The following is a 13,600-nucleotide window of genomic DNA, read 5'->3' as shown; positions in this document are numbered from 1 at the left end:
GTGCTCTGCACACAATAAGTATTCAATAAATACAATTGAATGAATGGGGAGGCATCTAGCTCCAGCCAATTCCCCCAAGTTTGGGGAGGTGGTGGGGGATCCTGGCCACGTCACTTCCTTCCTCCCAGTTGTCCACCTAGAGAGGGGTCTCCGGTACCTGGTTGTTGATGTTATAGAACATGAGCCAGTAGGAGGGGCCCAGCATGGAGTTCTTGTGGACGCCACTCCGCAGGTCTGAAGGGGTCAGAGTCTCCCCCAGGATGACGTGATATTTGACTGTGTTGGCATCCTGGGCCCCGAGGGAGAGGAGAGAAAGTCATCTTGAGGCATTCCAGGGCATTGAGAAAAAGAGGGAGCACCACTGCCCTTGGTTATCCCTCCCCAACCCTCTTGTCTTCCCTGGGCTCAGGTTAGCTACCCGAGACCAACCTGCCCCGCACACCCACCCCTTGGCGTCCCCCAAATGCCCCCCTCACCAGGGACTTCTGGTCAGCACTGCGTTCATATTCTTCTACTGATTGGTTTGTGGGCACAAAGACTGTGAAGGAGTCGGCAGCTTCGAGCTTGGCCAGGACGTGGTAATACTGGAAACAGTAGGAAGAGAGGGCAGTGAGCCTGTATACTAATTTCTATTGTACTCTACCAAGCTCTTAGCAATAATAATAATAATAATTATGGTATTCGTTAAGCACTTACTATGTGCCAGGCACTGTACTAAGCGCTGGGATAGATACAATCAAATCAGGTTGGACGCAGTCCCTGTCCCACCTGGGGTTCACAGTCGCAATCCCCATTTTACAGATGAGGTAACGGCATGCAGAAGTTAAGTGACTTGCCCAAGGTCACATGGCAGACAAGTGGCAGAGCGGAGATTAGAACCTGATTCCCAGGCCCATTCTCTATCCACTGCATCAGGCTGCTTGTCATTCAGTACAGTGCTCTGCATTCAATAAAGGCTACTGATTGACTGATAGATTGGGGGGTAATAATACTAATGATGGCATTTGTGAAGCACTTACTATGTGCTAAGCACTGTTCTAAGCGCTGGGGGGATACAAGGTGAGCAGGTTGTCCCACAAGGGGCTCACAGTCTTAATCCCCATTTTCCAGATGGGGTAACTGAGGCCCAGAGAAGTTAAGTGACTAGTCCAAAGTCACACAGCTGACAATTGGTGGAGCCGGGATTTGAACCCATGACCTCTGACTCCAAAGCCCATGCTTTTTCCACTGAGCCACACTGCTTCTCTATGCTTCTTCAGTACTGCCCAAAGCATAGACTGTGGGCTTGGCAGTGACAGTGTTGTGAGGTGGAATGGCCAACTCTGGGATTCAGCTCCAACTCATGAGTTTGAGGGCCAGGTAAGTGGTGGAGATGGGGGGCTTGTTTCCCCCCTCTAGAATGTAAGCTTGTTGTGGGTAGGGAACATGTCTACCAATTCTGTTATTTTCTACTCTCCCAACCCCTTAGTACAGTACTCTGCACATAGTAAACGCTCAATAAATACGATTGGTTGATTGATTCTCGAGGATCAGGGGAGCACTCATAACTGAAATTAATAACGCATTCTAACCTAAAGTTGAACAAGCGCTTGGCACTCCAGATCACAAGCTGTGGGCAAAAGCTTTGTTGGGGAAGAGAGAGAGAGGCCAACACTCTGGGTTACATTGGAGTTTGGAGATGAACTGGATTTCCATTAATCCAGGCTCTCTCCAATCCTGCCAATTTGGGACAATCAGTCAGATTATGTTTGGAGCAAATGTTTTACCTTCTGTGCTCTGGGAATTGTCCCTCTAACTGCAACTCCCCCTTTCCCCAGCCTCCCTGCCTCCAACCCATCCCAGATGCCAGCCCTGAGATGAGGGAGACAGTCTGACCTCTGGGAGAAATTGTTCCCCCATTCCCACTCCAGATCACCCCCACTCCCAGAAAGCCTTTCCAAAGCCACACCACTGGCTGAGCCCATCCCGAGGCAGTAGGTGGAGGGGCTACTGGGGGTGAAAGAAGAGAAGAGAGTGAGAGACTTGTTTCACTTTGGTAGAGTCTGCTCTGGTGGTCCGAGCTTGGGACCCACTGGGGAAATCCCTTCCTGATGCCCACAGGTAACGGGAGACTCAGTCGCGGTCAGTGGGGCCAAAGCTGTTGTTGAGAGATAGCTGATGACATTGGGATGGGTCGGGTTCTGGCCTCTCCCCCCAGCCTGGCCCTTACCTGGAGCAACCACTTAAAACGGCTGAAGGATGGGACAGCCTCCAACTGCTCCCGCAGTCCCGGGCGGGGGGCCGGGACATCTCCCAGGGGTGGGAACAAGACCTAGAACAGGACCAGACAGACCATAAGCCAGAGGGGATGCCCCCAGGCCCCACTTGCCCCACCCAAGAAACCAAGCCACAGGGCTGGTTTCCTCTCTTCCCTCCTCCCTTGGCCCTTCCACTTAGGGTTAAGACGTTGAAGCTGGGGACTGAAACTGCTCCCTCTTCTTAGGTCCCCAAAGCCCAGTCTCTGGGTGCAGGGGATGGGGAATCTGAGCCAGGTTGGGGCAGCAGTTGCGGGGCTGGGAGGAGGGATCACCTTGGTGAGGATGTGCATGATGCCGTTGGTGGCGGGAAGATCGGCCACCTCCAGGCTCGTGTTCTGAATGGTGATTTTCTGGGAAACAGGAGAGATCACTCAACTGAGGGATCCTGATGAGGAGTCAGAATCCACAAACAAGGGGGAGAGACACTCTGACTCAGAGTGGCTGCCACGTGGACACACACACACACACACACACACACCCTCAGACCCACAATGCAGGGATGCCAGTCACTTGTCCAAGCTGTTGGAGCTTACCCCTCTACTGTTGCTTATCTCCCAGTACGTGGGTGAATTCAAGGTGGGCAGCTTCTGGCCTCCACGCTGTTGTAGCTGCGCCTCAGTGAGAGACTCGTTGAGAAAATGAGATCTGGGGGGCATTATGGGCAGAGAGGGAGGAAGTCACAGTGCACTCCCTCCCCTTCAGCCCCTGGAGAGGGGAGCAAGAGAGAGGGAGAGACACAGGCACAGAGAGGCAGAGAAAGAGAGACTGAAAGAGACTGATACAGAATCTGAGATGCAGGGAGCAGGTTTGGGCATTTTTGAAAGAGGGCCAGGAACTATAGAGCTTTGCCTGTGGCTTGGTTCTATTTCTCCCACCCCTACTACCCCTGGCCCACCTTCCACTCCTGGAACCCTACGGTACCTGACTAGGAAGGGTAGGATGTGAGGTTGCAGCCACATGGCCTCCTCCTCCCGGCTCAGGCTCCTGACGGCCGCTTCGGAAGGCACCAGGGCTGTGACTTGGGCTTCAGGGGGGATGGAGAAACCTGTTTGCTGGATATAGAACAGACAGGGCTTAAATCAGAACTGCACCCAGTCCAACAAGCACAGTCAACTTAGCCAAAACTCTCCAAATGGACATGAGGCAGCCCAAACGTGGCTGCCCAGCCCCGTAGGAGCCCTGCAGAGTAGGAAGGAGTGAGAATGTGAGTGCGTGTGTATGTGGGCGTGTGACAAGTATGTGAATGAACATTGCAGGATGTGGGGCCAACTGCCACTCTGGGAGTCTGACAGATATGGTGTTTGCCATAGAGGACAGATTTATGGTCCCACTCCTACAAGTTGTGCATGTTCCCAAGGTGGGGAAGGGGAAGGGGCAGAGGGGGATATTGCATCAATCACTGAGGGATAGCTCCTTTTTCCCTCAGTTGCTTTGGAGAGGGTTGCCACCACAGCCCTCCTGCTGGATAGAATTATTTAAATTAAAATTTTCAATTCAATTTTAAAGTAGAATTAAAATGGAAAAATTGGTGAGGAGGGGGTGAGATGGCCCAGGGCCATAGCACCTGCACAGAACATCTAGGCTTTCCCCTGCAGGGAGGACAAATCAAATGGACCTCAGAGGTGAAACCTACCCTGCCAATAGCCTCTATATCTCTCAATCTCCCCAACACCTTCCATCTTCCTAAACACCACTATGTCTCCATTCTTTTCCAAGTCTAAGGGCCAAACATAATGGTAAGCCAAGAGCCTGGGTTGGGAGAGGCATCCCCACTACAGCATGTATCTCAGGGCACCAAACGCTAAACAATACAATTGTGTCATCTGGTGGAGCAGGAGAGAGAGGGAGAGAGAGAGAGAGAGAGATGTGGATTTCCTCCATCCCCAGCTCAGTACCTTAATCCACTCATAGAAGGTAGCGAAGTGGGAATTCCTTTCCAACTCCTTCAAAGAGAAAAGGGAAGCAGGATGGACATCAGATTCAAACGTGGGAAGGTTCTCACTCTAGGATGGTGAGGGCAGTTTGAGGGCCAGGATAATTGGGCCACTGGGATGGGGAAGGGATCTTCCAGCACTAATCCAGGGCCTGGGGCCCAAATTTGCTTCTTCTCTTCGGAATATGGCACTCCAGGCCACCAGCTGCCCATCACCGTCCCACCACCTGCTCCAGGAGTAACAAAGCCAGGGAGAGATGCTGAGTTCTTTGGGCAGGGCAGGGTAGGGCAGGGAAGAGCTTGCATTCAAATTCAGTTGGGGCAGGGCAGTGTAGGGCAGGGAAAAGCTTGCATTCAAATTCAGTTGGGGCAGGGCAGGGCTGGGTTGGGAGGAAAAGGACAACCGGATAATACCCACTCACCCCTAGGATGTCCCTGTAGCAGCTGAGTCCATCTCCAGCGTATCCCTTGGGACACACACACTCACGTTGCCCTTGCCCCAGGAACTTGCAGGTTGCCTACAGCCGGGAAGCAGACACACAAGCCTGGAGATACACACCCACAAACACACACAGTCCCCCCTCAGACATACACCCAGAGACTCTCACACAGTTCCAGACAGAAAACCTCACCCCGCCATAGTCTCACTCTCCTATTTTCCATGGTCTCTGAACCAAGGGAAACAGATAAGGAACCCCCCCAACCCTTCCTACTGAGCTCTGAATGCAGTTATATTTTGTTTCTGATTATTCCTCTATCCGACAGTCTCCCTCAGGGCTGACTCCAGACGGTGAGGGAGGTGAGGTAAATGGTCACCTCATGGCACCGTGCAGCAGGTGATAGTTGCACAGAACCATTTCAAAATTAGCCACTGCACAGTTTCTCCCAGAGATGGCTGCCACCCTTGTCCTTCTCAAAGAAGGCGGTGGGACAAAAGCGATCCATTGGTTAAGTGTAAGGAGGGTGGCCACAGATGGCCTGCAGAAGTTTCTGACAAGTTGACGCACGTGCTGTCACAAGTGTTATTTCCAGCAAGCAGTTGCAGTTTTGTGAGATTAAGCCCCAGTTTGGATGAACTTAGACTGTAAACTAGTTATGGGCAGGGAACGTGTCGGCTAATTCTGCTGTATTGTCTCTCCCGAGCACTCAGTACAGTGCTTTGCACATAGTAAGTGCTCAGTAAATACCACTGATTAACACCCTAGATTTAAGTGAGGGACTCAGAGCTGAACATTTAGGTACTCACCCCCGAAGCATTTACGTAGATAGATATCTTTGTACTCGATTACATCTCCCACTTTTATTTTATTTTAGTGACTGTCTCCCCCACTAGACTGTCAGGTCCTTGAGGGCAGGGATGTCTATTAACTCTGTTGCACTCTCCAGGCTCATAGTTCAGTGCTCCGCATAGAGTGAGCACTCAATGAGCACCATTGATTAATCTGCCTGGGGATGGTTTGGGTGAGGGGTGGCCATGGGGGTGGCCTAGATGCCCATTTATTGGCTTAGCACTGCGAGGGTAATGCCATTAACTTTGCGCCTACAGCTTTTTGGGCAGGGTGGGCAGCAAGAGCTCACTAGTTCACCCCATCTCTTGGAACCAGAAAGGGACAGGAAATAGAGCCCTCTAGACTGTACGCTTGTTATGGGCAGGGAATGTCTGTTTGTTATACTGTTCATTGGTATCAATTACATTGTACATAATACTGTTACATTATAGTGCTTAGGACAGTGCTCTGCACACAGTAAGTGCTCAATAAATACAGTTGAATGAAAAGACAGCTTGCCCTTCTGTGTCACCCTCGCACTTGGATTTGCACCCTTTATTCACCCCTCCCTGAGTCCCTTAGCACTTGTGTACATATCCATAATTTATTTATGGATAAATCCCCCCTCTAAACCGCAAGCTCCTTGTGGGCAGGGAACATGTCTACCAACTCTGCTGCATTATACTCTCCCAAGTGCTTAGTGCAGTGCTCTGCACACAATAAGTTTATTTGTATTGATTTCTGTCTCCCCACCTCTAGACTGTGAGCTCGTTGTGGGCAGGGACTGTCACTGTTTATTCCTGCACTGTACTTTCCCAAGCGCTTAGTACAGTGCTCTGCACACAGTAAGCGCTTAATAAATACGATTGACTAGTGTTCAGTAAATATGACTGATTAACTGATTGATTAGCTCCACTTCTGGCACTTCTGCCAGCAGGAGGAGGAAGATGATGAAGCTACATCAGTCATGTTTCCAGTCCTCCCAGGGCAGTGGGATCTGGGGGAAAGCAGGATTCTTCTCACCCCAGCCCCGTGACCCTGTGGGGAGGAGCTGTGCACCAGCTTTGTTATATTGTACTCTCCCAAGCACTTAGTACGGTGTTCTGCACAGTACAGCACAGTAAGCGTTCAGTGAACACGACTGACTGAATGAATGCTTTGACATTATGTTCTGTCATGGGCTCAGGCGGCGTGACATAACGATGACATGTGGGATGGGGAGGGTGGAGGTGGATTTGCCCCCAACTCCGGTTGCAGCTGGCCCTGACCCTCCCTCTACACCTCCTCTGACACCCCAGAGGTCCTGGGACCTCCTCAAATGCTGACACCACAGCCTACTCACCAGCCCATGGCAGCCTCCGTTGCCCGCCCTGCATGGATTGATGGCGTTGCACTCAAACCCATCTCCTGCGAAGCCCCTTTTGCACATGCACTCGTTCTGTAGATGGGAGAGACCCAGCGGTTTTCACTCCGCCCCCGACAAAAAAACCGGCACGACAATCCCTCTTTCCCCAGTAGGAACATCCCCTGAGGGAATCTGGGTTGAAGACACCTCCAGAGGTCATCTTGTCTATCCCTTTGTCTGCAGGCAGCGTTCCTCAACCTAGAAAGACAGCCCAGTCTCCAGTTTTCTAGAGAAAAAGAGATCCCTTTGCTTCTGCTGAGTCTCGCAGACCTCACGGGAAGTTTTGGAAATCTAACCAAAATCCCTCCAGTTGTCCCTTTTACTTTTTTCCTTTCTTCCTGATCCCAGAGGAGGTAGAGGTCACCATTCTCTGTGTAATGACCCTCAGTCTATCATTAAGTAGCTCTTCAGCATTCTCTTCTTCAGGCTAAATCAAACCAGTTCTTTTAACTGTTCTTCATCAGTCTTACAATTCTCCATCTCTCTTCTCCAACCTTTCTCCGTGTTTGTTTTTAGTTACAGGACCCAGAACTTGGACAAAGGAATTTTGTTAGGGGCTCACCCCAGGCTACTAACTGTGTATTTAGACTGTAAGCTCACTGTGGGCAGGGAATGTGTCTACCAAGAGCCCGGGCTTGGGAGTCAGAGGAAATGGATTCTAATCCTGGCTCCGCCACTTGTCTGCTGTGTGACCTTGGTCAAGTCATTTCACTTCTCTTGGGCAAGTCACCTCATCTGTAAAATGGGGATTAAGACTGTGAGCCCCACGTGGGACAGCCTGATTACCTTGTATCCACCCCAGCACGTAGAACAGTGCTTGCCACATAGTAAATGCTTACCAAATACCACAATTATTATTATTAGCAAATCTGTTATACTGTACTCTCCCAAGCACTTAGTACAGTGCCCTGCACACAGTAAGTGCTCAATAAATACGATTGATTGATATCAAAGTGGAACTTTCCAAGTAGTGAAAGGGGAGGGTCAAGGAAATGGAATTTCATTCAATCGCATTTATTGAGCACTTACTGTGTGCAGAGCACTGTACTAAGCGCTGGGGAAGTACAAGTTGGCAACATATAGAGATGGTTCCTACCCATGCCGGGATAAACTAGATATCTCCTTCCCTGGGGAAGTCTTAGCAGGGGGGACACCCCCATTTGGACTGAAGGAAAGGTGTGCTGCTTGAATGTAGGGAGATAGTCAATTAGACCTCTGACGTGAATTAGAGGAGTGTCAGTAAGCTGAGGGGTTGTTTTTTTTTCTCTCCAGGTTTATGCTCAGAAAGTGGACCCTCTGACCATGCCATACAGCCCAGACTCCTCTGGCCTCCTGCTTGAGTCACCTCCCAGGGAACATAAAGGAAGGAAGCCCCCACCCCTCCCGCCTTTCCCCGCCAAGCTCCCTTCCCTCAACCCAGTCCCTACCTGTCCAGGCCCCACGTAGCTGCAGTCAGCATCAGCGTGGCACCCACCCCGGCTCGGCAGCACACAGTTGTCGATGGCAACGCAGACTTTACCGTCCCCTGACCAGCCTCTGTGGCACTGACACACTGGAGGCTTGCCCTCCACGGGGATACAGTCAGCCTGGGGAAGCACCAGGAACCCGGTTCAGAGTCTGCTAACCCACTCAGGGGCCAACCGGGGCCTATGAGCAGTGTGGCTTAGTGGATAGAGCACAGGCCTGAGAATCAGAAGGACCTGGGTTCTAATCCCTTATCTGCTGGGTGACCTTGGGCAAGTCACTTCACTTCTCTGGGCCCCAGTTACCTCATCTGTAAAAGGGGGGTTAAGACTGTGAGCCCCATGTGGGATAGGGACTGTGTCTTACCTGATTAGCTTGGATCTACCCCAGTGCTTAGTACAGTGCCTGGCACATAGTAAATGCTTAACTAATACCATAACCGCCCCCCCCCACCCCTAAAAAAAAAACAGGGCAGGATCTGCCAAGTGGGGAGCCCCTCTGACGCAGGATTGAGGCTTCCCAAGTCAACTCAAGAAGGAGATGCTGAGGCCCCAGAGGGACTGCTGCCCACCCAGGCCCCAGTGGGAAGGGTCACCACTGACGTTTTCTGAGCAGCCACTTCGCTCTGGCTTAGCACATATGTTGACGGGGTAGCAGGAGAATCCATCGCCCTCAAAGCCAGGGAGGCAGGAACATCTGGAAGAAACAGGTGCCGGGAAGTGTGGTTGGGGATGGTGGGGGCTAGGACTTTGACTTCCACAAGGATCCCAGGTAGTGGGGAAGAAGGAAGGGGAAGGGAAACATGGGCTAAGAAGGCTCAAGTGTGGCCTAATGAAAAGAGCCTGGAGCTGTAAGTTAGAGGACCTGGATTCTAATCCCTGCTCTTCTATTTGTCTGTTGTTTGACCTTAGGAAAGTCACTTAACTTCTCTGTGCCTCAGTTCCCTTAACTGCAATTAAGACTGTGAGCCCTATGTGGGGCAGGAATGTGTCCAACCTCTTGATCTTGTATCAACCCTAACACTTAGTACAGTGTCTGGCACAAAGTAAGCACTTCACAGATACCATTAAAAAAAAAAAAAAACAACAACCCAAAGCCCAGGCATCTCAGCTTCAATCTCAGCAAGGGTCTAGACTGTAAGCTCCCTGTGGGCAGAGAACATGTCTACCAACGCTGTTGTATTCTCCCAAGCGTTTAATACAGTGATTTGCACAAAGCAAGCACTCAATAAATACCATTGATTGATTGGGTCTCTCAAGGGGGTGGTTAGGCCTTTAGTTCCGTAAGTCCGGGAATAAGAGCTAGGGGTTAGAGCCAACGCTCTCTCACCACACCACTGGACTGGAGGAGGAGGACCAAGAAGCAGGGTTGCCTAGTGGATAGAGCACAGGCCTGGGAGTCGGAAGGTCATGGGTTCTAATCCTTGCTCTGCCACTTGTCTTCTGTGTGACCTTGGGCAAATCACTTTACTTCTCTGTGCCTCAGTTCCCTCATCTGGAAAATGGGCTTTAAGACTGTGAGCCCTAGGTGGGAAAGGGACCACGTCCAACCTGATTAACTTGTTTCTACCCCAGTACTTAGAATAGTGCCTGGCACATAGTAAGCGCTTAACAAACACCATTATTATTATTAAGAAAGCTGACTAGACCTATCTAGCCAAGTTATTCCCCCGGCTCCTAAAAGATGGAATTTGAGAGGGGAGATGGAGGAGGAGAGGAAGAGCTAGAAAGGAGGTGGAGGGTTTCTGTGATCACCTGGCTTGGTTGTGGACGGTGACACAAAAGGCATTGCTGTGACAATACTGGGTCAGTCCGGAGGGTCCGCAGTGCAGGATGGTCTCATTACAGAAGACCCCCGTGAAGCCTGGCTTACATGTCCCCGTCTGGCACACACCTCCGCTGCCCGGGCGGTTGTCACAGATGCCGTGCCTACAGCCACACTCTGTTGAGCATAGAGACCAGTAAGTTTCCCCTTCACCCCGCCGCAGCTGATGGCCTCCTCTCTCGGGCTCTGGTGCAGGCCCGTGGAGCTTCTGAAGCTCCCACTTGCTAGAGCTGCCCACCCAATCATCAGCTGGGCACCCTCCCTCTTAGAGGAGATGGCTGGCAGGATTCAAACCCAAGACCCAGGGCTGCCTCTGCTTCGACTGAGGTGGTCAGAGTCCCTAAATCCAGAGGTCAATCCTTCCAGCCCCCAATCTACAGACAAGCGGTGTGGCCTAGTGGAAAAAGCATGGGCCTGCGAGTCAATAGTCATACCTGCTATGTGACCTTGGGCAAGTCACCTAACTTCTCTGGGCCTCAATTCCCTCACCTGCAAAATAGGGATTCAGTACCTGTTCTCCCTCCTACATAGACTGTGAGCCTCATGTGGGACCTGATGATCTTGTACCTAACCCAGCGTTTAGTAGAGTGCTCGGCACATAGTAAGTGCTTAACGAATACCACAGTTATTATTACAGAGAGGACTGGCCTTCATTCTCCTAGACTGAAGCAGATTCCTCCCCTCCTGGTCTCTCACGCACTGTGGCTGCTCGTTGCTCAACAGACACCTCTGGCTGTCAGGATGTTCTCACATTCATTATCGGTAATTCTTCCTGCTGCTATTTAAACCCATTCCCTCTTGCTCTGCCCGCAGGAGAGAGGGAAATGAGCCCTCCTTTGACATGAAGACAGTTATTCAGGCCCTTTCCAGGTTTCCCTTCTCCAAGCCAAATGAACCCCGTGCCTTCCCTCCGGAGGATTATTCCTCAGTCCTCCCCCCTTCCCACCTCCCGATCGCTGGGGCTGTATGCAGGCTCTTTTCACCTAAGCCAGAAGCAGCTCCACAGAGAGGCTCAGGGAGGGGCTGAGCTGGGAAGGATTGGGGAAGCAGGGGGAAAAAAGTGAGGAGGAAACTGGATATCTGGCTCCTCAAAGAGCTCTCTCCCAGCCCAGGGGCCCTCTCCCCTGCCAAAGCCACTGGCCCAGTTCTCCCTCCACCCTCTCTAATCCTGGATTTGTAGACCTGGTGGGATGGGAATGAGGCTGCAGCGGGAAGAATGGATCCTTCTCCACCCGAAGCCCAGCGGCTTTGCTCTGACCTTCCTGGCATTGCTCCCCATGCCGGTTGGGGTTGGAGCAGATGTGGCATGCGATGCCTTTGAAGTCTTTGAAGCACTGGCAGTTCCCGTTGCCTTGGATCCCGTCACTGCACTGGGAGGATGAGTAGAGTTGACTGGGGAACCGGGGTGGGGATGGGGCAGGGTTTGGGGGCCTGGGGTGGGGGGTGGCTCTTGGGGATGGGCCCTCCCCTCTCTTCCTCACAGCACCGATAGGGGCTCAGGATCCCAGAGCCCACCTGAAGCCTTCAGAAAGTTCCCTGCTCCCCTCACCCCCAGTCTTGTTCAGCGTATGCCTCGACTCTTTCTTCCTCCCTCTTCATTCTACCCTTCTCCATAGTGCCCTCTCATCATCCTTCTAATCTTAAACCCTAGAGCACTTTTTGCCCCAGGCCCCCACCCCCCCAAGTCTGGGTGAGGGATCTGGGCCTACCTCAGGGCTGGGGCAGCGGTAGCAAATTACAACTGGGAGGGGTCCAACCAAATGCCCCCTGATCTCACAACAGCCTCCGCCCCCACCAGACCCAAGGGGTCCGGGGCCCTGAATTGGCAACCACTGGCAATGGGGCCTACGCACCCTGTGGAGGCCACACCTGGAATGTCTGGTCAGTGAAACACAAAAGCGTGGGGCTTTGGCTGCAAGTATGGGAAGAGCCCATAAGTACAGGGTCTCCTTTAGCATATTGTTCACCTAAGACGTCACAGTCAACCCAGTGGTGGGGGGAACCCCAGAGTTACTTACGTTGCCTTTGCCATAGCATGGGGTAGTAAAGCCGCCAGGGCACGGGGTGCAGTCAGGACCAAAGAAGCCTTTACAGCAGTCAAGGTTCTGGAAAAGGCCAAAGTCTCCATTGCCCAGGGCCGGGGCAGCTACCCCAAACCAAAAAAGCCTTCTCTTGAACCCACCGCCTCCCTCAGCTCTTGCTTCATCTCCCTGCTCCCATTCTCTTCCAAACTCCTCGAGTGGACCTTCTCGCCACCGACTCTCTTCTCGACCACCTGCAACCTGGATTTTGTCTCTCTTACATTACTGAGATGGCACTCACCAAGGTTTCTGGTGTCCTCTAAGACTCACAGGTTCCACTCAGTTTTTTTTTTTCCTTTTATGGTATTTGTTAAGCGCTTATGGTTTGTTAAGCCAGGCACTGAACACAGTTTTGGGGTAGATTCAAGATCATCAGGTTACACAGGGTCTGGGTCCCATGTGAGGCTCAGTCTTAATCCCTGTTTTACAGATGAGGTAACTGAGGCATAGAGAAGTGAAGTGACTTGCCCAAATTCACACAGCAGACAAGTGGCAGAGCTGGGACTAGAAGGCTGACTCCCGGCCTGAGCTCTACTCACTAGGCCATGCTGCTTCTCTTGGTTCTAAACCTCTTAGACCCCCTTGGCTTCCTTTTGACACTGCTGACCACTCCTTTCTCCTAGAAACCCTCTCTGATCTTGGTTTCACTGACATGGTGTTCTCCAGGTTCTCTTCCAACCTCTCTGACCATTTCTTCTCAGTTAACTTTCCTGGCTCTTTGACCTGTGGGTGTCCCACTATGTTCTGTTCTGGGTCCTTTCTTGGGAGGCTCATCCATCCACTTAGTCTTAGTTACTATCTCTTGGTAGATGTCTCCCAAATAGACCTCTCTAGCCCCAACCTCTCACCTGCTTTACAATAATAATAACAATCTCATCCTTTCTTTCCACATGAAAAACCCACTGGCATCTTCAACTCAATTTGCTAAAAACTGAAGCCCTCGTCTCCCCCACTAAATTTACTCCTCCTATCTCTACCACCACCATCCTCCGTATGCCATAAGTTTGTAGCCTTGATGTCATCTCGGAGTCTTCTGTCTTTTACCGTCCACATTCAGTCTGCCTCTAAATCTTGCCACTTCCTCCTGCCTAGTATTTCAAATCCCTCTCATCTGCCAAACCACATCCCTCCCCACCTTCCAAGTGCTCTGAAATAGCCACCCTCTCCAGAAGGTTCTACCTGATTAATCTTGACCTCCCTGGTCAGATCACAGGCTTGGAAGTCAGGGGATGTGGGTTCTAATCCCAGCTCCACCACATGTCTGCTGTGTGACCTTGGGCGAGCCACTTAACTTCTCTGTGCCTCAGTTACCTCATCTGTAAAATGGG

General features: G+C 51.5%; 1 protein-coding gene across 4 annotated transcripts in view; it reads right to left on the bottom strand.

The window, feature by feature from the left end:
- The window catches only part of STAB1 (stabilin 1), a 66,922-nt gene that overhangs the window by 24,321 nt on the left and 29,001 nt on the right, over positions 1-13,600 (bottom strand). For all 4 annotated transcript variants that reach the window (XM_038772063.1, XM_038772067.1, XM_038772064.1 and 1 more), the window contains 14 exons: positions 12,210-12,296; positions 11,450-11,561; positions 10,122-10,308; positions 8,970-9,063; positions 8,331-8,489; positions 6,841-6,936; positions 4,653-4,748; positions 4,193-4,240; positions 3,219-3,349; positions 2,831-2,942; positions 2,570-2,647; positions 2,210-2,311; positions 477-584; positions 158-289 (listed from right to left, as the gene is read on the bottom strand). In XM_038772063.1, coding sequence (XP_038627991.1) covers positions 158-289; positions 477-584; positions 2,210-2,311; positions 2,570-2,647; positions 2,831-2,942; positions 3,219-3,349; positions 4,193-4,240; positions 4,653-4,748; positions 6,841-6,936; positions 8,331-8,489; positions 8,970-9,063; positions 10,122-10,308; positions 11,450-11,561; positions 12,210-12,296 — 1,542 coding nt within the window. The remainder of the gene's footprint in view (positions 1-157; positions 290-476; positions 585-2,209; positions 2,312-2,569; positions 2,648-2,830; positions 2,943-3,218; positions 3,350-4,192; positions 4,241-4,652; positions 4,749-6,840; positions 6,937-8,330; positions 8,490-8,969; positions 9,064-10,121; positions 10,309-11,449; positions 11,562-12,209; positions 12,297-13,600) is intronic.

Source organism: Tachyglossus aculeatus, chromosome X1 (genome assembly GCF_015852505.1).
Source record: "Tachyglossus aculeatus isolate mTacAcu1 chromosome X1, mTacAcu1.pri, whole genome shotgun sequence".
In the NCBI taxonomy this organism is placed as follows: Eukaryota; Metazoa; Chordata; class Mammalia; order Monotremata; family Tachyglossidae; genus Tachyglossus; species Tachyglossus aculeatus.
The sequence above is the reverse complement of the archived record's forward strand: the minus strand, read 5'-3'. Positions and strand labels throughout refer to the sequence as shown.